The 27714-nt window shown below is 34.9% G+C and overlaps 1 protein-coding gene across 2 annotated transcripts in view; it reads left to right on the forward strand.

Annotated features, from left to right (window-relative positions):
* LOC100377208 (FAS-associated factor 2-like) overlaps nucleotides 1-27714 on the forward strand; it is a 28859-nt gene extending 1145 nt beyond the window's left edge. Inside the window, exons 2-11 of one of the 2 annotated variants that reach the window (XM_006825424.3) lie at nucleotides 4835-5052; nucleotides 6047-6115; nucleotides 11046-11167; nucleotides 16354-16600; nucleotides 16955-17040; nucleotides 17914-18005; nucleotides 19048-19307; nucleotides 19723-19812; nucleotides 20079-20222; nucleotides 22249-27714. In XM_006825424.3, the coding sequence (XP_006825487.1) occupies nucleotides 4861-5052; nucleotides 6047-6115; nucleotides 11046-11167; nucleotides 16354-16600; nucleotides 16955-17040; nucleotides 17914-18005; nucleotides 19048-19307; nucleotides 19723-19812; nucleotides 20079-20222; nucleotides 22249-22452 (1506 nt within the window). In that variant the 5' untranslated portion in view covers nucleotides 4835-4860 and the 3' untranslated portion in view covers nucleotides 22453-27714. The remainder of the gene's footprint in view (nucleotides 1-4834; nucleotides 5053-6046; nucleotides 6116-11045; nucleotides 11168-16353; nucleotides 16601-16954; nucleotides 17041-17913; nucleotides 18006-19047; nucleotides 19308-19722; nucleotides 19813-20078; nucleotides 20223-22248) is intronic. The other variant, XM_085507964.1, reaches the window with a different exon arrangement.

Genomic DNA, 27714 nt, shown 5'->3' on the forward strand with positions numbered 1-27714 from the left:
TAAGCACCTGTGGTCTCATCTAGGAAGGGTAATTTTAAGAGTAAATATAACGTCACAACCATTACTATTCTTCAATCACAAAGATGAATAACACTTTTCTTTTGGGAGTGGTGGAGTGTAATGTAATGTTAGGGGTAGGGCTACAAAACAAAACTCTTTTCCTTCCTTTTCAATTGCAATAACCTGTTTGCTCCCTCAACAATTCTGTGTCTTCTTCTACGTAATGAATTAAACTAAAACTCAAAGATGGGCTCAAACAGAAAGTCAGCAGAAAGCAAAGATTATTACGTTAGCGTTTGGGGAAGTTGGTTAGCATTGGGTAGGGTAAAAAATGCCATTTTTGACCATTTCCCCCAAATATTTTGGACTCTTGTGCCTTGAAAAATTGTCAAGTGACCCCAATTTTTTTTTTTTTTTTTTTTTGGTATCCTGATGACATGATCCCATAATAATGAACATATGACTATTATGACTTGTAAACTACAATTCGGCTCGAACTTCCTCAATAATGAAACCTCATTAGATGCAGACATTTAGTGCTTACATACTCCAACTTCTTGTTTTGAAAGACATGCTGATATCAAGTTCTTAAATAAACCCATATTGCTGTCCAGGGTTCTCCCCAGAAAAAATGCATAGCGCCGGGGCTAATTTGCATAATAATTTGCATATCATTTACATATCTTTTCTTCATTGATTAACAGAACTTATTTACAATTATGAATATTAGTGAGCTCAGTCACAGGGCAAATATTTTTTTTAATGGAATCAACACATTATGTTTCACAATTTAGAAGAGTTTGAAACATTCTCGAAATACAAATGCTGCAGACTAAAAACAAACACAAATACATTATTGTTGCAATTTAATTGTTTTGTAAAACGTTGAAGGAAACGCATTCAAAACGTTAAGCCAGATTTATGTTCACGAATCTCATAATTTTATTCACTCCAAAAACATTCTCCTTCAAAAAATCGATCACGTAATTAATTGACGTATTGTTGTAATTTATTATTCGTACCATCAACTTCTAAAACGTTTACAATTACAGTAATGAGCGAACAAATAAAGCTTCAAAACGATCATCAAAGTTACGACGTGACATAACTTACTTGGCCATATTATACACCAGTTATAGCAATAATTCCTCAACAAATTTTACTTCTTTTTTTTTGATATGAAATGTAAGTAAAATCCGACTTATTTTTATCGGGAGCGATTATTTTTGATCACTTGATCGCTTCGGTAAAAGAAAACAGACCCGCCATGATGTTTGTGAAAAATTAGCATGTGTCCTTTGACCCGATGGGTCAAGAATTCCATTAACCAATCAAAATGCCGCATGGTAATGCCGGTAGAACCCGAAGTTTTCCGAATGGTAGTGATCATAAAAATTACATTGCGGAAGTAAAGCGATGTCGTAGCACGATGTGTTGGCATCGATTTCAATTGAAAACTGCATGACAGCTTTCGAAAGAGGTGATTTGCAATTTTTAAAAGGTCAATTAGGTCTTGAAAGAAGAGTTTTTACATGATTCGAAATGATAACAGTTCAAATGTATTTTACCAAATCACGCAATAAACACGTTGTTTTTTTCTTGAGTAGCGTGAACTGATCGTGAACTCCGATTTGACCATGTTATATTGAGGTGGAATTGATTTTGAAATAATTTTAGCTTTCAATCTAAAGACTGTCTATCGCAGAAAGTATTTACTTACAAACAAAGAGGTGCTAATTCCACAAATTTGACTAGCCGCTACGTATCGTGCGACTAGGTCTATTGTTTATAAATTATAATCCACGACTGGCAGGATGCGTGTCGGTCGGTACGTAATTATACCAACAATCAGACAATAGTCCTCGTCGGAAGCATTTCCGTGGTGGTCACTAATTTTGAGTGACGGTCGGCGCCGACCGGCGTGGCGAACAAAGCTTTTTCACATCTGATATTGGCATGTCAAATATGAAATCAAGCGCCGAGGTGGGAACACATAGCGCCGAGGTCCCAAGTGAAGCGCCGAGATTCACAGGTATAGCGCCGCGGACCTCGGCGCTAAAAAGCCCTGGGGAGAACCCTGCTGTCATGAGATGTGAAATATAAAGCATGGACATGTATGTACCGTCATACAAATATAAAACATTTTCTTGAAAGTTTAAGCTATAGATTCAGGATCGTGGGCATTTGGGATCGAATTTTTTTTTTTTTTTGCTTTTTATTATCTAAACAGTCTTGGCTATAGACTGTACAAATTTTGCAGCATTATGAATAGTGGAACATACTCAAAAGACGATTTTAAAATACAGAAAACAGGTGCAAACATTCTCTCTTTTGAATGCTTAGCAAGATTTAGCAAGGCTGTACATAAATAATCAAAACGAAACATGTCGAAAAAAAGTAATAACGGTATCTCCATATCATGCACTATATTTAACTTATTAGAAAAGAATAATAGGTTTAAATTTGGAACTATTACAGCCATTTTAATTATGAGCATTAGCAAACTTCTTACTTTAAGTGAATGGTTATGCAAATTAGCCATTATCTTTACTTGTGTTTTTCAGTTTACCATGAAAGCAAAAATCTAAATACACAATTCTTGTTTATTTTGAGTGAAACTTTCACACATCATTTATCAGTTGTTTATTAATAAAAGGGCGTCCAGGCGTATATATATAGTATACCAGGGTTCTCCCCAGAAAAAATGCATAGCCGGGGCTAATTTGCATAATAATTTGCATATCATTTACATATCTTTCCTTCATTGATTAACAGAACTTATTTACAATTATGAATATTAGTGAGCTCAGTCACAGGGCAAATATTTTTTTTAATGGAATCAACACATTATGTTTCACAATTTAGAAGAGTTTGAAACATTCTCGAAATACAAATGCAGCAGACTAAAAACAAACACAAATACATTATTGTTGCAATTTAAGTGTTTTGTAAAATGTTGAAGGAAACGCATTCAAAATGTTAAGCCAGATTTATGTTCACAAATCTCATAATTTTATTCACTCCAAAAACATTCTCCTTCAAAAAATCGATCACGTAATTAATTGACGTATTGTTGTAATTTATTATTCGTACCATCAACTTCTAAAACGTTTACAATTACAGTAATGAGCGAACAAATAAAGCTTCAAAACGATCATCAAAGTTACGACGTGACATAACTTACTTGGCCATGTTATACACCAGTTATAGCAATAATTCTTCAACAAATTTTACTTTTTTTTTTTTGATATGAAATGTAAGTAAAATCAGACTTATTTTTATCGGGAGCGATTATTTTTGATCACTTGATCGCTTTGGTAAAAAAAAACAGACCCGCCATGATGTTTGTGAAACATTAGCATGCGTCCTTTGACCCGATGGGTCAAGAATTCCATTAACCAATCAAAATGCCGCATGGTAATGCCGGTAGAACCCGAAGTTTTCCGAATGGTAGTGAGCATAAAAATTACATTGCGGAAGTAAAGCGATGTCGTAGCACGATGTGTTGGCATCGATTTCAATTGAAAACTGCATGACAGCTTTCGAAAGAGGTGATTTGCAATTTTTAAAAGGTAAATTAGGTCTTGAAAGAATAGTTTTTACATGATTCGCAATGATAACAGTTCAAATGTATTTTACCAAATCACGCAATAAACACGTTGTTTTTTTCTTGAGTAGCGTGAACTGATCGTGAACTCCGATTTGACCATGTTATATCGAGGTGGAATTGATTTTGAAATAATTTTAGCTTTAAATCTAAAGACTGTGTCTATCGCAGAAAGTATTTACTTACAAACAAAGAGGTGCTAATTCCACAAATTTGACTAGCCGCTACGTATCGTGCGACTAGGTCTATTGTTTATAAATTATAATCCACGACTGGCAGGATGCGTGTCGGTCGGTACTTAATTATACCAACAATCAGACAATAGTCCTCGTCGGAAGCATTTCCGTGGTGCTCACTAATTTTGAGTGACGGTCGGGGCCGACCGGCGTGGCGAACAAAGCTTTTTCACATCTGATATTGGCATGTCAAATATGAAATCAAGCGCCGAGGTGGGAACACATAGCGCCGAGGTCCCAAGTGAAGCGCCGAGATTCACAGGTATAGCGCCGCGGACCTCGGCGCTAAAAAGCCCTGGGGAGAACCCTGTATACTTTGTTTTCATATCACAAAGATGTTAAGCAGGATGTGTGCCGTATATTCAATCCCGGTCAGTATTTCACACTTCGAATATAATTGTCCGAAAGCTTTAAAAATAAGCTCAGATGTCCTTTTGTTCGTGGAGACGTTATCAAAATAGTGTGAAAATGTCAAGACAAACTGAAAAAAACTGTGGGAACTAATTAATTTTCAATCTCCTGACCAACCAGAAAACACGAATCAGTCGTGATTGGAGATAATGCTAGTTTTATGAAAGTGACGTTAATCGTAATAAAATGGCTATTGCATCACAAGGACATGCCAAAATCCACAGTACATCGACGCTTGCTGATGTTCAATCATCAGATAAAAAAATAAAATAAAAATATTTACAATACAGGGGAAATGAACGTAAAATAGTCTGCAGAGTCAAAACCTTGTGTGAAAACTGTCATGGTGTTGTGATTTCCACTTGGGGAGGGGCACAATGGATTACGTAAAGCCAATGAGATATTCATACAGTTGTATAAACATAGCGATCTCCATTGGGTGGGTTGAGTCACAGTCCCTCTATCATATGATATGATCTCTAGTGAAATGGTGAAATGGATCGTGCGAAGCTAGACGGCCAGGTTGAATTGGGCCATAATATTTTGCTACACAATGGCTATCCGCAATTTTTTAATATAGAACAATTGGGAAAGGAGAAAAATGCAATGAGATTAAAGAGGAAAAATATTGAACAATTAGAGAAGGAGAAGAATGCAATGAGATTAAAGAGGAAAAATATACAACTTGAGAAAGAGCGTAATGCGAAGAGATTGAAATGTAAAAATGCAGTTGGAAACGATCGATTTGGTGAACTCATTAATGAATTTCAGAGAGATGTATCTGAAGGACCAGAATATGTATGTAATTGCTATTATCAAACATGGTATAAACATTCTGTTATTGAGTGTAATCATGATAAATATAATGAGGAACTTGCTAAATTATGTATAACTGATTTTAAATCAGTAAGTGATAAACAATGGATATGTAATACTTAATACTAATTCCCTGAAAAGGGAAGCTATCCCATCATGTACATGTGCTAATAAATGGAAATAATAGAAGTAGAACATCACAAAATCAACACCCCTCCGCCAAATGTATAGCTTAGAGTGATATTTGGTAGTAAGAAATGAAAATTATGTTATAAAATTTCACTATTTCAAGAATTTAGCTAATTCTTGGTCTCAACCTAACCAGTTGTATCAACTATTTCCTTGCGGGCAAGGCTTCAATAGGTTTGCTATGTTTTTGTTTTTCTTTCAAATAATACAGTAGTCACACAATGAATAGAATAAGGCAGTTCATATTTGTCTCAGTGAATCATTAATTTTTTACAGACAAAATACTTGGGCAAAAGCCAGCTAAGATTTTCTCGTATCTTGCATGTTTTATGAATTTATTCACCTCTAAATGCAGCACTTTTTTTTCTGAGATGCGGCATTTGTTTTTATGATAAAAAATCTGAATTACTTTGATAATGATAATGGGAATAATAGTACTGTGGAATACTTTATTTTCGCTGGAATTTATTTTTTCTGAAAATGCTTTTCGGGTGTTTTGTATAGAATTTATTTTCACTGATTTTTGATGAGTTTAATGTGAAATATAGGAAAAAAAGTATATTCGCTGGATTTTATTTTCACCGAATCATCCCTTCAGCGGGAATAGCAAAAATAAATTCCAAGCGAAAATTATGTATTCTACAGTATATAACAAAGGGCAAGGTCACCAGAGTTCAACTATGTTTTTTTTGTTGGGGGGGGGGGGATTTTAGGTGAACTGGTCCAGCAAACTAAAAGGTTTTTCTTGTGTGTGTTTGATAACAACTGTAATAATTTCTCATTTCAGGATTTGACAGGCATTGAAGACATGCAACAATGCCGGAGAGTCCTGCAAAGCCACAACTGGAATATTGAAGTACGTAATAGCAAATCATGGTTTCTGCTAAGGTCAAATTACACTAAACTAAATTCTATCAGGGTTCTCCCCAGGGCTTTTTAGCGCCGAGGTCCGCGGCGCTATACTTGTGAAGCTCGGCGCTTTACTTGAGACCTCGGCGCTTAGTGTTCCGACCTCGGCGCTTGATTTCATATTTGACATGCCAATATCAGATGTGCAAAAGCTTTGTTCGCCACGCTGGTCAGCCCCGGCCGTCACTCAAAATTAGTGACCACAACGGAAACGCTTCCGACCAGGACTATTGTCCGATTGTTATTATAATTACGTACCGACCGACACGCATCCTGCCAGTCGTGGATTATAATTTGTAAACAATAGACCTAGTCGCACGATACGTAGCGGCTAGTCAAATTTGTGAAATTAGCACCTCTTTTTTTGTAAGTAAATACTTTCTGCGATAGACACAGTCTTTAGATTGAAACCTAAAATTCTTTTAAAATCAATTCCACCTCGATATAACATGGTCAAAGCGGAGTTTACGATCAGTTTACGCTACTCAAGAAAAAAACAACGTGTTTATTGCGTGATTTGGTAAAAGACATTTGAACTGTTATCATCACGAATCATGTAAAAACTCTTCTTTCAAGACCTATTTTACCTTTTAAAAATTGCTAATCACCTCTTTCGAAAACCATCATGCAGTTTTCAATTGAAATCGATGCCAACACATCGTGCTACGACATCGCTTAACTTCCGCAATGTAAATTATTATGATCACTACCATTCGGAAAACTTCGGATTCTACCGGCATTACCATGCGGCATTTTGATTGGTTAATGGCATTCTTGACCCATCGGGTCAAAGGACACATGCTAATGTTCACAAACATCATGGCGGGTCTGTTTTTTTTTACCGAAGCGATCGAGTGATCAAAAATAATCGCTCCCGATAAAAATAAGTCAGATTTTACTTTAATTTCATATAAAAAAAAAGAAGTAACATTTAGTGAGGAATTATTGGTATAACCGGTGTATAACATCGCCAAGTAAGTTATGTCACGTCGTAACTTTGATGATCGTTTTGAAGTTTAATTTGTTCGCTCATTACTGTAAATGTAAACATTTTAGAAGTTGATGGTACGAATAATAAATTACAACAATACGCCAATTAATTACGTTGTCGATTTTTTGAAGGTGAATGTTTTTGGAGTAAATAAAATCATGAAATTCGTGAACATATTTCTGGCTTAACGTTTCGAATGCGTTTTATTCAACGTTTTACAATAGACAACATTGCCAGAAATGAGTGGACAAGATGGCCGACTTCCGCCCTGGCCAGTGTTCCCCAGTCAAATAAACATCACAGGATGTGCCATAGAGAATGCATTGCATAAACATCTATTAAAACAAAATTTAATTTTGAGTTTATATTTTTCATTTTTTCACTTTTGTGTGCTTCGTAATAGACAGGTGACGTTCCAAGCTTTCGATATGTTATAGATGTTTCCATCAAAACTCCACCATTAAATGCCCAACTTGCCGTAAAACTTGATGATATATCCTACACTGGCCCAGTGTATTACCAATGGACGATATGTAATTGTGTGCCAAACTCTATTTTTAAAAATAGGTAAATGCAGTAACGCAGGTGACTGTTCAAATTTGTTCGCTTCGTTCTGGATACTCTCTGGTTCAATGAACACGGCGACGCAGCCAACGCAGTTGTAGACGCAGTATTCGCTGCCCAAATTAGAGCTAAAATTCATGCATTTTTTACACAGATGTACGATCCAGTTGTTAGCAAATATAACTGTTTTAATCCAATTAACAACAGGAAGTAACCTGAATCAAGATTTAGTTTATGTCCGTTATTCCATGTTAAAAATTATCCCACTTTTCGAACGCGAAGCACTATCGCCATACTGCTTTTGATGCTGAAGGTCAGACCACAAGATCAATATATTGTATCGGCCGTTTTTCCTCTTTGTAAAAAAGGGGTTTCATCACACTGTCTGTCCGCGAGTTGTGTATTATTCTACGACAGTCTAGACTTTTGTTTTGAATTGTGTCAGACAAACTTAATTTGCATACTAATCGCCGTTGACTGCCACAATGATATTTACAAGATTAGTCTGTCCACATATTTTTGTATTAAGGATGCGGTAAAGTTATCATGCTCTAAAAAGTAAAAACTGTTTTCATGAGGAAAAGTGTTTTGATGCGTAGCAAATTATATATTTTCTTGAAGCCCTTGTTCCTGGCTTTTTGAAAAAATGATCTGTGACATGTACCACGAATTAGTCACGTGATTACTAAGTAAACATAGAGGTGTTATTTTGAATAAAAATTTGTTTTGTATGAAAACCGTAGGGGTTCTGTAAAAAAAGAAAGCTGAAAAATCAAGACAGCATCAGCCCCGTCAATGCCTCGAGAGTGTTAGAACATAGATTGCATATTTGTTTACAATGACACCAATTTACATTTTTCCTGTTATTTCACCCATAGACAAGGAATTTAAAAGCCTTTTATTTTTTATTGCGAGAAGTTCTCAAAAATGCTTCAAGGGTTTTATTCTGCGCCAATACGTTATCAATGTGTGTGAATTTCATGAAAGTAGGTCAATTTCTGACGACGCACAACTCACTTGAATGACCTCCATGGCGTCAGATTTCTTCTGCCTGGAAACGCCAAAAAACAAAACATTTGTCACGTTGCGCTGCGCTAATTTTGGACATTTAAAGCATCAGATGGACTGATTTTTACAACAAAACACATAACATGGAGTCACTTAGTAGCCTTGCAGTAATAAAATCCAAAACTATAAAGTTTTGGGTCCGTATTCGTCCTCCAAAAAGAGGCGAAGTTGTTACAGTACACGGCGGCCCTGCATAACTTGTCTGCCCGACTTTTTGGAAGATGGAAATTGATCATGTTTGCTGACGAAATTTTACCCTCTTGATTTGAATACTCAAAGTGTGAACCCCATTGTACTGTCGGCAATGCATTTCTGTTATAGGTAAAGTTTCGCTTCCTCTGAACTGCGTTTTTAGTTTTTCCTTGGGGCCTCTTTTTTGTGATTGATCAATAATCAGGAGCCGGAGTTGATATGACCGCGTCGTCTTCAGTGTGCACTGTTTCTGTCGTGAAGGGATTATGCAAATTACGCAATAAGTCAATGTTATTGTTTGCGTCCAGACTTTTATCTCAAAAACAAATTGTACAGTATCCCGTTATAAAAGTAGTTTTTCTTATTTTTTTTTTAAAAAAAAGGGTATTCTAGATGTGTTTCAATTTTAATTTTGATAAAATTATGAGCCCAATAACTTTACAAAAGTAATAACAAAAAAAGCAAAATTCACGAAAATAACTCTACCGCATCCTTAAAGGCCCAATTCACTTGCCCCGGGCAAGTGTAAATTGGAGGTGTGACTATGCTAATGAATGTTGTTAATCACTTACATAGCCTATGACACATCCTGTTTCAGCAGTCCAACATAACGTGACTTTGATTGACAGCAGTTAATTATTCAAGATTAGTAACGCGTCCCTTTCCCCAGTTCCTGTTTTTTACTTTTATCCGCCAAAATCTCAACTCGTACACTATTTATTGTAATAAATACTACACACAGTCACTGCTGTGATATTCATAGTAACATATATCCACTTTGGCACGACATAATCGACCTGTAAGTTAGAGAAAACGCGTTTTTACCGGAGCTTGGCTGGAGCTGTTTACTACAGTGTGACAAGCAAGGAAATAATCCCTATTGTTTAAGAGCGTATTTATAGTATACCTGGGCCTTTAAGTATATAACGGGTTGCTGTCTTCAATGCCATCTTAAGAGTGTACCTGAGGGTATCTCGTTCTCTGGTAACCACAACCATTTATTACATGGCTTCATATGATCAGCTGACAAATACAAGTGGACACAGAACAAAGGAAACAATAGATTACCTCACTTACTATTGTTTCCAACCCCAAGCTGTGAACTACTTAACATAACAATATACTCTCAATTAGGCTAAACAATAGACCTTAAAAGTCTATGACATCATCCGTTGTCTTGAATAATTTTGCATGTAATTATAGTCACTGCAATGGGATAGACAGGAAATCTCTACTTGACCAGATTCTATTGTCTATTTCCGGCAATGTTAAATTGCAACAAAAATTTATTTGTGTTTGTTTTTAGTCTGCAGCATCAGTATTTCGAGAATGTTTCAAACTCTTCTAAATTGTGAAACATAATGTGTTGATTCCATTAAAAAAAATATTTGCACTGTGACTGAGCTCATTAATATTCATAATTGTAAATGAGTTCTGTTAATTAATGAAGGAAATGTATGTAAATGATATGCAAATTAATATGCAAATTAGTTGCAGCGCTATGCATTTTTTCTGGGGAGAACCCTGTCTATGTTTCCATTAACTCCATATGCCAAGAGTTTATTTCATACCATAATTATTTGTTTATTAACAAATCAGCTCTGGTTATTCCACCAATGTTGTGATTTTTTATTTCATTGACTACATTCTACATGTATGTAGTAAAAGCCTATAGGTGTAATTTTTTTTCAGTAAATATAATAAAAAAAAAAAAACACTATAATTTGTTAGCACATTACTGGAAGTATATTATTTTTTTTTACCTAATGTACATGTCACTGTGCATGTTCTACATATATAATGCTTTCTACTTTTCTAGTGCCTTGATATGTATCGGCAACACTTTCAATACCTTAATTTTACAGCAAAAAATTTAAATGGATTTGTACATCTTGAAGAAGTGTGCCCTCTGTTGACCAAAAAATGAAAATAATGTAATATTGTATGAAATTGAGTTTGCATATACAGTATATTGTCCAAAATCATAAGGCTATCATGCGTAGCACTTCTTAAGTCTAAGACAAATCAAACACTGAATTTCCGGAGTTATCATTTTCTGTAGTCAGCAGTACACGACACACTCAATGTAGCAGAAGGTTCCCCACCAGTATTTCAAGAACCTCCCCCTCCACCAAGACCAAGTATGAGGCCACCACAGGTTGATATTCAGCCCCGAGACATGAGGTGAGTGAGTTTTTATGGATATATTAATTTTATATCATAATGAATAAAAATGTTGGAAAGTTTTACTTACTCCTAAACGTTTATTAAATGCAGACGCCACTCTACGCCACTCCTGTCTGATTGCTATTTCATTGGACTTGGGCTAACACTTGATTTGAATTTGTAATATTTTAATTTTTTACTGTGCAAATTAGCCATATATTGTCTTGCAAATGTGCATGTAACAAAGTGCAAAAAAAAATGTAGTTGTTTATATTCAGGTGTTTCAAAGCAACTACCGGTAGTTGTAGCTTTTGTAATTAGTCCCCGTTCGGACGCAGTCCGAAAACGGGGACTTATGTTTTGATCTCTGTGTCCGTGCATGCGTCTGTGTGTGCGTCCAGACCTGTATCTTAGAAATGCCTGGACCAATCACATTCAAACTTCACACATACATCATACATGATATTATACATATGCACGTCAATTTGTTTCTTGATCTGATTCAAGATGGCCGAATGGCGGTCATTTTTGTGCTAAAAATCATCAAAATCAAGCATTTCTCGGCTATTTACAGATGGATTTTGTTCAAACTTGGTATATACATCAGACATTATAGGACCTTGCTTGATGCACATCATTTTGTTTTACGATCTGATTCAAGATGGCCGAATGGCGACCATTTTTGTGCTAAAAAATCATCAAAATCAAGCATTTCTCGGCTGTTTACAGATGGATTTTGTTCAAACTTGGTATATACATTAGACATTATGGGACCTTGATGCAAATAATTTTGTTTTTCAGATAAGATTAAAAATGGCCGACTGGTGGCCATTTTGTTTTAATGAATGTGGTTCTCGTGCCATATCTCTGACTTGCTTTCACTGATTATGTTCAAATTTTAAATATTCATTATACATCATGTCATAGATAGACAGATATATTGGTTTGACGATCCTATTCAAAATGGCTAAATGGTGGCCATTTTCGTGCTAAAAAATCATCAAATATCAAGCATTTATGGAATGGATGAATGGGCTTCTAGACCCATATCTCCGACTTGTTTTGACTGATTACCGGGTATATTCAAATTTTAAAAATTCATTATACATCATGTCATAGATTAACAGATATATTGGTTTGACGATCCTATTCAAAATGGCCGAATGGTGGTCATTTTTTTGCTAAAAAATCATCAAATATCAAGCATTTCTGGCATTTATGGATGGATTTCGTTCAAACTCGGTACATACATTAGACATTACAGGTTCCTGATGCACGTAATTTTATTTTTCAGATTGGATTCAAAATGGTTGACTGGCGGCCATTTTGTTTTAATGATTGGGCCATATCTCTTAAGGTAGCGAGAAGGGAAATTTTCACTTTTTTCTTGATTTTTCAAAAATTGATAAAACGGTTACTTTAGACCTTGATACATTACCCCAGGTTTACAAAAGATCGAAATTGCGAAACAACGTTGCTCAAATTAGTGTTTTAAAACACTAGCAGAAAAGACTACAACTGCCGTTTCGTGGATATTTGCATAGTGTTTATCTTTGGAAGGAATTAAATGATAAAATCTTATCTGTATACTCTGTTGTTGACGATTCTGATATAACGGGTGATAAGCTTCCAGTTGCAAACAATGCGTGTTTATCTAACGTCCATTGTCAGCATTATTGTCAGTCGAGACTTCGTCGGAGAAACATGGTCATACAGTACTCATTTCGCCCAACCTTCCGCTTTTACATCGATCGCTTAATTTCCGACCACGCGGTCTTGTCCGACCGGAAACCGACCGCATTTTAATCGCGTTTTTTTCTTCGCTCGCTCGCTCATTGAAAACATTGACCGCTCACCCAAACACTGAAAACTGGCACATGGGTGGTCGAAATGGTGGTTTTGATAGTAAAGTGTGAAAATTTAGTTATAGCCATAACTATTTGGTGGCCAGTCGATGAACAATTCAAAGTCCTTCAGGGCTGAAAATCATCGACGCTACTCTGGTTTACTTTATTTCACAACTTGCAGAGAAAACTGATTCGCGTGAGCTCTAATGTATCTTAGCCTAGTATTTTCTTTTTGAACTAAAGTCAAATTCCATCAGTTTGTCAAAATATATGTTTTTCAGCGAATAACTTTGAAGCCTGTCACAGCACAAACAACTATGTGAATCGACGCCGGTGATTGGATTGTACGACGACCCTTCAATTAGCGTCAGATATGCTTTGTTACAACATCATTGATTGGCTGAGAGTCACCTGATCGGAGCACGAACTGGGTCACAGAACCATATTTGTCCGTATTATCAACAGGACTTTGCAAAATAACCACACCCACATTTTCAATCTTTTTTAGCGCGGAAATTTGCCAACAAATGTAAAAAAAATCGTGAATTTCATGGATTCGAATAAAATAAAGCAAGCGATTGATAAGGATGATTATTAATATTTTCCCCGATGCTCTTCGAATTTTTATTTTTTGTATTTCAAGGTAAGAAATGGCTAGCTGAAGTTGCATCGTCTTCAATGCGGTTGTTTCACCGCGAACAACTCTAGCTCTGTTTTGGGCATGGTTTAGTTTTGCGATGTAAAATAAAATATATATTAAAATAATAATACTTGATTAATTATTTGGGGTTTCAGCCCACAAATTACGGACATGATCTCCATGAATTACGGTCAATGTTTGTCTTCTCTCGGCTGATTGTCACGGTGTTGATCGACGCCCTTCCTAAACTCAGTATGGAGAAACCAACGGGGATCGACATTCCAAACAAACAATCGAAATTATCAACGAAAGACGAGATTTTTCTAGATATTTACAAACATACTGTCATGACAAACATATGTAAAATTAACAAATACACAAAGAGGTGTAATATTAGGTTTTATTTTAGGCTTAGAAATATTTTCTTTCACTCAGCCCATGCATGTAACTGCCATTTAGCTTTACGGTCCTTCAGCATCGGGGGAAAACAACAATAATTATACAAAACACATTGCGAAGACTCAACAATCAGGGGAAAAAACCCAGACAACCCTGTCGTACTTGTGTTGAAATACATTTTGTATTTCACGTCAGAATATTGTTTAAAATAAAATATTCAGTCCAAGCCAAATCGGGGTCAAAGGGTCAGGTTGCGTGCATATAATTATATATAGTTAAAGCAAAAAGTATTTGAACTTTTGTCAGCTGTTCAACATATATAAAAACCAGAAAGACAATTATAAGACAATGTGAACCTCGGAAATTATTCTGTTAGTCCGAATTTTAAATGCGCGCGAGCGAGCAGGTGGGCGATGATATTTCGGGGTTTGCGCGGTCGAAAATAAAGCGGAAATTGTCCAGTCGAATTCAACAAGCGGTCGCAAAAGCGAGAGAAAAAGGTGATTGGAAAGCGGAAGCGGGCGGGAGGTTGTGCGAAAGGAGTACTGTAACTTTGCACAACTTTCTTTTAAATCGTTTTATTTTCCAAGTCAATATTCTATTTTACTAATACATTTTTTTTTCTAACGCAATGGCGAAGAAAAGAAAGAAAGCGTTGACAGACGAGGCAAAGAAAAATCTGCCACTCAGTGTCGCACTCTGACACAGCATTTTTTTTTCAAACATCGGCCATTTTGTTTCACCATGAAAACCGTTTTATTAGATGTCTTATCTGAGACACTTGAAGGATTAGCTTGTTTGTAAACTGTCAGCGTGTACAGTGGGACAGTAATGTTTGTCAGAGGATTATCCCTCGTTGTTCGTTTGCATAACAATGGAAAACCCGAACGTTCCTGGAGTACGGACTCAAATGCCAGCAGTTTTCTTCATTTTTCGCGCTCAAGCTTGAAATTATTCATTATCTGACACTCTTTATGAGTTCTATGATATCAGTGGTTAATATGTTTGGCCATTTTTAGTGTATATTTATAATAATGCAGCAAATCTACAGTGTTTTATTAACCAAAACTGTTTTTCGCGTTTTTCTCGAGTTGAAGTTTTGATCGAGAACGACTCATTGGGACCGCCGCCAAATCAAGTGCGTTCGGACTAGGACATTCAAACTCGCAGTTATCGTTCAAAAGATAATGATGGTGCGAAATATGTCTGGGTTTTTAAAGAAAATGCTTTGTCACAGAATAATAGTCTGTTAAAGGTGCCAAGTATGAAATAATTTGGGGACAAAAAAACAAACCTGCATAGAAATCGGAATAATAGGTCTTTTGATTATCGGAGACTCATTTCAATGGACTTGATTACGGACAATGCATAACTTAAATTTCACCAGGAAATTCCGCAGTGTGCTCTCGCAATCGCGTACTTAGTCATTTTTACAAGGTTCGTCATTTTTGATGTCACGTGATAATTATGTAAACAATGTCTGTCCAGTTTGTGCGAACTTGCACCTCTATACTTAGTCTTTTGATATATATAACCTAAATTACTGTTCTGAACGAGACAACAGACAGAGAATGTTTTATTTAAAAACGTCACAAAACCTTCTCGCTACCTTAAATGCTTCGACTGATTATATTCAAATTTTATATATTCGTTATACATCATGTTACATGTATATATATACATGTATTCAAACTGGCTGATTTTGAATGCTGTTCCAGAGCAATATCTCTCAATATGGACAAGTACTTTTTTGACGATCAGATACCAATGTCAATCATTTTAATGTTAAAAAATCATATTCCTGACATGGTTATATTCCAGCTATATTACTATAAACAAAACTATATATCTTAAATTTGATAACTACCAGGGACTGTGCCATGCATGGCTTGTTTTGATTTTCAAATTACAAGTGTATCAAGTTAGATACTGTAAAACATGTTGAAAAAGTGACATGCAATTTTAGCGAATTGCGGTAAAATGACGTAATAGCGAAATGTTGATTTAGCGAATCTCTCTTGTCATTGTTGATTTCCTGTTTTCACAATACAAATGCGCAGTTATCACCTCCATAAAAACAACAAAAACTGTCAAGTGTAATTAGGGAGCGCCCCAGATTTTTATGTTCCGGATTACTGTACAAATTACAAATCCCCAGGCCTTGGCCATTTTGGATTTATAATGAAGTCATTAGCGATATCTTGAATTAGCGAATCAGTTCTCTCGCTAAATTCGCTAAAAAGACATGCTCACGAAAAAGACATGTTTTACAGTAATCAGTGACAATTTAAAGTATTTTTATCTTTTTTCCATTGCAGGGTTTACACAATAGCTAGAAAACATCCAATGACATGGCTGCAGTGGGGATATATGATTGTTACTCTACCTTTTCGCTTTGTATATACAACTATTATGGACATGTTTAGATTTACACTTAGTTTCATTAGACCGGATCCCCGGAGAATTGTAACTGATCCCATAGGTGATGTTATGACATTTATACAAAAATATGAAGAAACGTATGGGCGTATTCATCCTATATTTTATCAAGGTACCTACAGTCAAGTAAGTTATTATAATTTTGGTACAAAGTAGCTACTGTAAAATCCTTTATTTTAGCTGGAATTAATTTTGGCTAAAAAGACATTTTGGATGTTTTGTATAGAATTTATTTTCACTGATTTTTGACCAGACGAATGTATAACATAGGAAAAAGGAATATTAGTATTTGATTTATTTTCACTGAATCATCCCTTCTTCGAAAATAAAGTATTTTACAGTAATTAAAACACTAATTTAGAAGAGATCAGTTCAGAGGACGGAATATGTATTTTTTTTAAATGCTGCTTGAGATGCTTCTTGCTTTGTGCTAGTCACTGCAGTATAAAATAAACCACTTGTGTGTTCTCTACCTTGCAGGTTTTAAATGATGCGAAAAGGGAATTGAAATTTTTATTAGTTTATCTCCATGGCAATGACAATGCTGATACTAATGAATTTTGTCGGTAAGTTGTAGACATTGTTTAGTATTGCCTCGTTTTTACTCTCACCTCATTGGCCTTATTGAAATGTTCCAACAATTAAGAACAACTTATTTGCTCTATTAGAACATTTAGTATATGCTGGATCATAATTTGAGTACATGTGGTTTTAATGAAGAAAATACAGTTACTGTGTCACAAAATCTATTGCATCATTCTATATATTGTAGAATACTTTATTTTTGCTTGGAATTTATTTTCGCTATTTTCGCTGAAGGGATGATTCCGTGAAAATAAAATCCAGCGAATATACTTCTTTTCCTATATTTCACAATAAACTCATCAGAAATCAGTGAAAATAAATTCCATACAAAATGCCCAAAAAGCCTTTTCAGCGAAAATTAATTCCAGCGAAAATAAAGTATTCCACAGTACTTTAAATGCCAAATAAAAGACTGCTGCAGTTTACCCAAGAGATAAATTAGCTCAGGACATTTTGTCCAAAGTAACAACTAGCCTCATGGGACATTTTTAATCTGCCATAATTTGGGGATAAACAGTCAATTTAACAGAAAATTCTAAAGCCCCGGTGAGAATCTGAATCTCTGCTACACCACTCCCACTGATTTTTTAGAGTGGGGATTTCTAAACTTAACTTCCAATCATTTAATGAGAGTACATAGAAACAAAAAAGGGTAAATTATATACTGCAGTTTGTAAATTTATTTGTCATTTCAAGTGATTTTCGAAATTTTCTGCACTTGTTCATCTATAACCTGAGGGTGCAAAATAAAAATACGTTTTGCAAAGGATAAATGGGGACACTGAGTTTTTACAATATAATTTTATCTGGTGCTACAACTCTTGTAATAACAACTCATGTCTGTCTGTTTATAGGAATACTTTGGGCAATAGGGATGTGTGTGATTTTGTAAATACTAGAATGTTTTTCTGGGCTGCATCAGTGAGCACACCAGAGGGATATAGAGGTATGTTAGCATTAAATGACTTTCCATGGAGAATTTGGAGAATTGCATGTATATATATCTGTAATTCTTCTGCCATACTCCTGTGGCATTGATAACTACTGTAAAATCTGTATTAGAAGCAACAGTTTCTATTAAAATGATACAATGCAACAGAATGCTTACAGCTTCTGTTAGCATGTGTACACATATGAAACACGATTTTGTTCTTGAATGTTCAAAAAAAATGGGTGTGACTTTTTTTTACGGTTTCTATACAGATTTTATGGTAAATGTAATTTATTGTTTAAAAAAAAAAAAAGAATTCTCATTCAGTTTGCTTATACTATAGAAGGTGAAATATTCACTGTCTTTTAGTCTTTAATTTGATGTTTCTGGAATATTATCCAGATTTTAGTTTCACTGGAATATCAAATAAGTGAAAATTAAACCCAGTGAATACTTGAGCCTGATACAGTATTCTGTATTGTTTATCAATGAGCATGTGTGTTCAAGCATAGGAGTTATTTTGGCCAATCATTCTCTTTGCAGGATGGGAGAAGCTCCCTCATATTGCGACTGTAATGATTTAATTGCTTTGCCTCTCTGCAAAAATACTTTGTAAAAAAAGTTCTTGCAATACATGCAGTATTTGACATAAGACTGCTAATAAAATTCTCATAGGTGACAGTGTTAAATGTTTGATCACAAATTCAAAACTTTTGTTGAGCCAATTTAATGTCAGTTACCTGTAGCCCAGTTATCCGTGGGTAATCCGTCAAATTTTATTGACGTCACATGCCATGAATTTTCATGAACCAACCCAAATAATGGACCACAGTACTATTTTTGGCAAAATCAAAGAATTGGATAACACATCTTATCCCAAACATCTGTGACTTTCAAATTGTCTGACATTTTATTTGACCTACTGAACACGTATTAAAAAAATCAAAACTTGAACCTGAATTTCACTTGTCCCAAGTCTCATTCCTTAACGTGACTATTATTGAAGTAACAAATGTTGATATGTATTTTAATTATAATTTCATATTCTTCTGTACAGTATCTTTAGCACTACGTGGCAACTTTCAACCGTTTTTAGCTCTGATAGTTCTCAGAGAAAACAAGATGACAGTAGTGGCGAGGATAGAAGGTCCCATAGAGGCTGAGGATCTCTTAACTAGACTAACACAAATAATGAATGATAATGAAGGTTCCTTAGCTGCTGTCAGAATGGACCGAGAAGAAAGAAATCATACACATATATTGAGACAGGAGCAAGATGTTGCGTATTTGGAGTCACTTAGGGCAGATGAAGAGAAGGTATGTTTTCTGTAGGTAGGATGCTGCTAATTAGATAAAAATCTGGAAAATGATCAGACATGCTATATTCTTGGTTAGCCGAGTGAAAAGTTACATTAAATAAATTATAATAAAAAGTGCTCATGCCCCATTAGTATCATCAAGTGGGAAAAGTGCATTTAGGCCAACTTGTTTTGTGTCAAAGCAATTTCTTCTGATGCCTCAGTGACGTGTCTTGGCTGATAGTGATATGTTAGTGTAATTATGGCATTCAAATGCAACAATGAGTTACCATAAGTAGCTGTTTTCCCATTAGATCTCACAGTTTCTTATGTAATATTGCTCACTGTAGTGTGTTACCTGGCTATCTCATAACAGCATTGTATCGCAAGGGTTCATTGTTATTGACAGCATATTTTTTTCTGCTATTGTGCAGGAAAGAAAAAAAATGGAAGCAAAGCAAAGAATTGAACAGGAAGAGGAAGATAAATTGAGAAAAGAAGATGAAAAGAAAAAACTGTTAGAGGTGAGAAGTTAAATTTTGTAATGCTTGGTGACTTCTATATCCTTAAAATACTACAGGACCTTGTTGTATTTGATAAGAGTCATACATTTATGCATGGTAAATCACCTACGTTTGTTTGCTAATACAACAACTGTTTCACTAGAAGTTACAAGAATATAGTTCAAATATGTTTCTCTTTCCATTAAACGTATGCATCTTTAGTGGGTCTGGCAATAAAAAAAATCATATTGTGATGACAAAATTACAATATTGTGGGTTCTTTGCAGGAGAAACAACGATTAAAAATTTGTAAAGCCGAAAATTTACCCTGTGAACCACTCTGTGATGACCCTGATGTAGTTAAACTTGTTATGAAATTTCCAAATGGTACACGAATAGAAAGAAGATTTCTTGATTCTGACTCAGTTGAGGTATGTATATATATGTACAAAATATGTCTATGCCTTTCTTCTGGCAATGTTTACATTCAACACAATGTGCATGTCTGTCTGGTCTAAAACTTCCCTCCAATAACATTGATTATGATTATACAATTTACTAACAATAGCACTTATGCAGTCAATAAAATTTTGCTAAACTTGCAACAGATGCAGATGTGCACAGATGAAAATAATGCCTTCAATCCCAAACTTCTTTGCAGCTTTGCTGGAGTTTTTTTTTTTATACAAGTCCAAGAACAAAACAACTGACAAGTACACTACACTGTGTGTGTACATAGTCAAAGCAGTAAGCCTGAGAGAACTATATATGGACACCATGGTTTAATCCTTATTCTCACAGCCCCATGTATTTTTACATTGACTTGACCAAAATGACATCAGATGTTTTGAAAAAAAGTGAGCACATCCTGCCCCAAACAAATACGGATTACAGCTCTAGCAGTGGCACATACATCACTTTGGTTTAGACATTGTTTTTACTTTGTGCTGTATTGCACCAGACTATGAAGGTGGTTCATTTGCAAAATTTACTTTGAAAATACCAAAATTATTATTACATGGACATGTGACTAATTTGCATGGTTGTTTCATGACTCTTGATAATCTTGTTTATGGAAAAAATAATTTTAGAGGTTTTATTAATCAAATATGCATAACTATAACATTAGACAATATAAACGAAGTGTTGAAATGCACCAAGGCAATTCAAGTTGGGCATCAACTGCCAAGAAGACTCAACTTCAGAAGGGACTATTTTATCTGATTTGCATATTTTTTGCAGTAAATACCCCCTGGTACCAATATTATTGAGCATTGTTGTAACTATGACAACCACAGTGCATATGTAATAATACCTTGTTGTTGATCTTAACGATAATTATTCTTAACGAATAATTAATAAATTACATGCACATATTTGTCAACTGGCGGGAGATTCCAATGCCACAGAATCATGTAGACATTTAGTGCTGTCGTATTTCTGTTCGCAGTAAATCAATGTACAAATACTCTAGCTGTGTTGAAATTGTTGTGCCGGTAGATGGATAAAACACCAGTCTTTTCGTTTTTTTTGAATAAAATATCATTATCTGCAATGGTTTTCTCATGGGGAAAGCGAATGGATTTGGTGTTTGGTACTTTGATAAAATGTTACATATTATTTTTTGTTGTTTTGAATGATGTGAATAAATAATTTATTATAATTAAAAATGTGACCAATCATCGTGCCATGTCCAATTTTGGAGTGCAGGCGAATCATATAGCAAATGTTCTGGAGTCTATTTTTAGTAGCAAAATGGAGATTGAGAAATCTGGGATATTTTTCAATATCCAATCAACACTGTCATAATGGCCATAAGGCCAGACTTTTATTATCCCTTGTTTCGCGAACCCGCCGAATGAAAGGAAGCCAAAAATGAAATAAAATTTTATTTCAGCGTAATTTCTCGCACCCGCCAACTTGTGAGTGCAAACAAAAATTGTTATCTTAATTTTGTTTCCACCCACCGCCTAACTAATCCAAGTTGCATTTTCATTGGAGTATCATGATCAAAGTACCGAAGTCTTGTGCAGATCTATGCTTTATGCGCGTTGGTTGACAGTGAATCTCAAGTATTGACCTCTCGGCTTGCTGCTTGAGACTACTAGGCGAACATGATGACGGCGGCGTGGTTTGTGGTGACACGCCGTGAAACTCGTCGTCAAAAACTGAGAAATCCCTCATTAATGCGGAAAATTTTGCTCCAATTGGCAACATTGCCAACCATGGAATACAAATTTATTTCATTTCTTCTTTCTGGTCAAAGATCTCACTTGCAATTTTTTGAGAATCACACAAATCTAATGGAAAAAAAAAAAATTTATTTCTCCTCAAAAAAATTTACTTATAAAAACTCGAGAAACAAGGAATAAAAAAGTCTGACCTAATCATGATTTATTCTAAGTAACTTTTATGCTCTCTCAACTGAAAGTTTTTCTATGTTAATTTCTTTCACAGGTGTTGTATGACTATGTCTTCTGCAATGAGAATGCTCCCGAAAAGTTTCAAATTGTGACAAACTTTCCCAGAAAGGTTTTATCATGCCAGACGTCAGATGACTGTCCCAAACCGCCAACTCTGTCCGAAGCGGGTCTTGGAAAAACTGAAATGTTATTTGTGCAAGACATTGCTGATGATGATGATGAGGAGGAGGAATCATAGTAACTGCTGTTTTGTTGCTAAATTGAGAAAAATAAAAACACTATATGTCTGCCACACAATGACTGCCACGTCGTGGGATAAGTTTTTGTCACACTACGGATGTAAACAGTCGCAGTACCCCGGTATCAGTGCCAGTATGTCAGTCTGACAAATCCAGTATGTCATTTTTTTTTTTTTTTTTTGTAGGGTTTCATGTATGTACAACTTTCATAACACAGTTCTATGTATGCGTACATGAGACTGGCTCTAGATGACAGCATTAAGTGTTATCATTTTAATAAAAAAATCTATAGTCATTTAATTAATTGTCTTTTGTTTCTTAAAGAAACAAGAGGATTGATCATCATGTTTAAGCAGTTTTATGCTCATATTTTACTATCAAGAACATGTTAATTTGTTATCAAAAGAACACCTTCGAAATGTTTATCATTAAAAAAAAGTAATGTGAGAGACATATAATATTGATATTTATGTACACTGATGGTGCAAGACAAATAATGCTACTTGCGTCTTCTTGGTATGTACGCAAGATCCAGGACAATTATGGTAACCCATTAAATTGTGACATGCTGTCTTACAATGGATATGTATAATCACCTTCTCCCCAATTCTCTTTATTTTATGTGTTAAATCAGCTGCCGATGCACACTCGGAAACCCACAACCATTGAAGTTTTGTTTGTTTGCAATGAGTGTGTGCATCTTTTTAGGTGAACATTTGAAATATTAACAGGATTTTGTGTCCAGCCTGACTCATTTTTCGGGCTTAACTTTGCGGCTTACAGTTTCCCTCCACTCCACTGTAATTTGCTTTGTTAATCCAATTGTTAATTCGCTATAAAAATGCATGCATCAAATTCAAGCATTTATAACCTTTTCAGAATTACATGCAGGACATGCATAGATTATTAGCTAAGTTCATAGACATCATGAACCTCTCATAGCACTTTGATTTGAAGATCTTATTCAAAATCTTGATAGGTTTAACTTGATTGTGATAAAAAAAACAAATACAAATGACTCCTCCCCAAAGAAATTGCAAGCTGACAACAGTTTATTTCTAAATTGTTTTATACTTAGTTAAAAACCCCAAATTCAAAATTACTTCTCACAGAGTGCAAAAGGTCCAAAATTGGAAAGGTGCACAAAACATTTAATTTTTTGTCAATACCTGTTACAGTTGCATTCACACTTTACAACTCTGCCAGTTGCTACATATGCCAGAACATTTTGAGATGGTGGATAGATAATGAGAAATTTAGAATATTAATTTAAGTGGACCTCTTAAGTTAGATTTGTAAACAATAGACTTTACCAAGTTCGGAATTTGTTTTTGAAGGTCACTTGGAAAGCATTGTACTGTACTTTGTCTGTTAGCTAAGTACAATGTACTGCTAGTATTCTTAAAATGAAATGTATAGAAAAGTCACAATAGGATGTCTACTTTTAATATTTCGCATTTTAGCGAAAACATTTTTACACATTTTATGAATTTTGCTTGTTCTGGAAGTGACGTTTCACATATTTGTAAAGTGCGAATGTAACCTGTGTTAAATTGTATTGTTGATTAACACACGGACTGTAAAAAAAAAATTATATTTTTAATATTTTTCACCTGTGATCTACAGATCTATTTTTGACTTCTTCTTGCATTTGTGTAATATTTAAACTCTACAAGTGGCATACATCTTTGTTTACCATCCATGAAAATGGTAGACTTGGTTGACTTGTCTTGATTACTTTTCGATCATTTGTCTACATGTACGATTTGTTTCACAGTTTCCTTGTATCTACATAATGGCTTTGTACATCGCTTGTTCATGAAATAACCCTAAAATCTTGGTGCTGGTATTACTATATTAGAAATTTATTCAGTATGTTGCATGTGATTATGCTGCTCGAATCATATTTTGTTGGGAAATATTTTGACAGTCACTTGAAGTTTGCTACCGAGTCATTTGCTATGTTGCATCTCCAATATAAATGCACTTGAATTGCATTTATTGTAAGTATTTTGACTATAGACCATCATTTACACAACTCTGTTTGTGAATAATAGAGCATATACAGTATTACAGAACTTGTACGGAATTTCATGGTCAGTTTTTGTGAATAGACAAGTTTTGAGTTTTGCCATTACCTTAAAAACTCTGCACTCTTAAGTTAGGAAAAATTTCCAATTTTGTCTACGTAAAACACAGGGAAACAAGTGAACAAATTGTTAAGCTAAAAATCCCTGACTGATGGCACTAAAATTTAAAACTTGTCTTTTGACTAAATTGCTCAGAGTGAGTAGTAATACTTTTATGAACTTATTTTTCCCCACATGGGAATGGTGGTTAGAGTTCACAACTTGTAAGTTATTTTTTAATTGATTCACTTTGACCAACATTTTATATAGAGGAAAAATGTTTGTATTCTATCTAAGGGGTTGGGACGGGGGGGGGGGGGTCTTTGACTAAAACCCATGGCTGTAACTTTCACTTGTGCCCTTCCTGTTCCCGCTACTTCTCATGTTATGCGCGAATGGATCACTTTTGTGAGATAAAGAATTAGTGTACAAAATAATTTATGCCACCTGTAATTGTGTGTTTTTAAATAGAATACTGTTTATTATGAGGATACCTAATAAGACAATACAGTGAGAGTATCGACCTACACGCAGCTGAAGTTGATGCGACGGCGTACTGTCTGAGTGCATACTTTGATGTTTCTTCGTAATAACCTTATTATTATACATCTTTTCCTTCCAAAGTTACATGATAGGAATGTCAAAATCAAAAAAGTTTAGAACAGAATCTTTGTGTGGAGTCTGGTGGCAGCCAAGTTTGTTTTATTATTAGAGGATGCTGATGCACGTAGTCATTCCATATTTGGAATTGGCATTTCCTAATATAGTAGGATAAAAATACCGTGTATAATACTACGAAATTACAGCACGCTGTAATTTATGGTGTTACAGTATTGTTGCTTAACCAAGCTTGATAGAATCAAAATGCTTTAGGCACTTCCAACATGCACCGATATTCTCAGACCGATCACGCCGCCGCCGCCTCCCCCCCCCCCCAAAAAAAAATAGGTGTCTGGACCAATCACAAGAACAGATGGTTTTTTTGATTAACACCCACGATACCCAGTAATGTGAGAGACATATAATATTGATATTTATGTACACTGATGGTGCAAGACAAATAATGCTACTTGCGTCTTCTTGGTATGTACGCAAGATCCAGGACAATTATGGTAACCCATTAAATTGTGACATGCTGTCTTACAATGGATATGTATAATCACCTTCTCCCCAATTCTCTTTATTTTATGTGTTAAATCAGCTGCCGATGCACACTCGGAAACCCACAACCATTGAAGTTTTGTTTGTTTGCAATGAGTGTGTGCATCTTTTTAGGTGAACATTTGAAATATTAACAGGATTTTGTGTCCAGCCTGACTCATTTTTCGGGCTTAACTTTGCGGCTTACAGTTTCCCTCCACTCCACTGTAATTTGCTTTGTTAATCCAATTGTTAATTCGCTATAAAAATGCATGCATCAAATTCAAGCATTTATAACCTTTTCAGAATTACATGCAGGACATGCATAGATTATTAGCTAAGTTCATAGACATCATGAACCTCTCATAGCACTTTGATTTGAAGATCTTATTCAAAATCTTGATAGGTTTAACTTGATTGTGATAAAAAAAACAAATACAAATGACTCCTCCCCAAAGAAATTGCAAGCTGACAACAGTTTATTTCTAAATTGTTTTATACTTAGTTAAAAACCCCAAATTCAAAATTACTTCTCACAGAGTGCAAAAGGTCCAAAATTGGAAAGGTGCACAAAACATTTAATTTTTTGTCAATACCTGTTACAGTTGCATTCACACTTTACAACTCTGCCAGTTGCTACATATGCCAGAACATTTTGAGATGGTGGATAGATAATGAGAAATTTAGAATATTAATTTAAGTGGACCTCTTAAGTTAGATTTGTAAACAATAGACTTTACCAAGTTCGGAATTTGTTTTTGAAGGTCACTTGGAAAGCATTGTACTGTACTTTGTCTGTTAGCTAAGTACAATGTACTGCTAGTATTCTTAAAATGAAATGTATAGAAAAGTCACAATAGGATGTCTACTTTTAATATTTCGCATTTTAGCGAAAACATTTTTACACATTTTATGAATTTTGCTTGTTCTGGAAGTGACGTTTCACATATTTGTAAAGTGCGAATGTAACCTGTGTTAAATTGTATTGTTGATTAACACACGGACTGTAAAAAAAAAATTATATTTTTAATATTTTTCACCTGTGATCTACAGATCTATTTTTGACTTCTTCTTGCATTTGTGTAATATTTAAACTCTACAAGTGGCATACATCTTTGTTTACCATCCATGAAAATGGTAGACTTGGTTGACTTGTCTTGATTACTTTTCGATCATTTGTCTACATGTACGATTTGTTTCACAGTTTCCTTGTATCTACATAATGGCTTTGTACATCGCTTGTTCATGAAATAACCCTAAAATCTTGGTGCTGGTATTACTATATTAGAAATTTATTCAGTATGTTGCATGTGATTATGCTGCTCGAATCATATTTTGTTGGGAAATATTTTGACAGTCACTTGAAGTTTGCTACCGAGTCATTTGCTATGTTGCATCTCCAATATAAATGCACTTGAATTGCATTTATTGTAAGTATTTTGACTATAGACCATCATTTACACAACTCTGTTTGTGAATAATAGAGCATATACAGTATTACAGAACTTGTACGGAATTTCATGGTCAGTTTTTGTGAATAGACAAGTTTTGAGTTTTGCCATTACCTTAAAAACTCTGCACTCTTAAGTTAGGAAAAATTTCCAATTTTGTCTACGTAAAACACAGGGAAACGAGTGAACAAATTGTTAAGCTAAAAATCCCTGACTGATGGCACTAAAATTTAAAACTTGTCTTTTGACTAAATTGCTCAGAGTGAGTAGTAATACTTTTATGAACTTATTTTTCCCCACATGGGAATGGTGGTTAGAGTTCACAACTTGTAAGTTATTTTTTAATTGATTCACTTTGACCAACATTTTATATAGAGGAAAAATGTTTGTATTCTATCTAAGGGGTTGGGAGGGGGGGGGGGGGTCTTTGACTAAAACCCATGGCTGTAACTTTCACTTGTGCCCTTCCTGTTCCCGCTACTTCTCATGTTATGCGCGAATGGATCACTTTTGTGAGATAAAGAATTAGTGTACAAAATAA

The sequence above is a fragment of the Saccoglossus kowalevskii genome, chromosome 14 (assembly GCF_978046115.1).
Source record: "Saccoglossus kowalevskii chromosome 14, keSacKowa6.1, whole genome shotgun sequence".
Classification (NCBI taxonomy): Eukaryota; Metazoa; Hemichordata; class Enteropneusta; family Harrimaniidae; genus Saccoglossus; species Saccoglossus kowalevskii.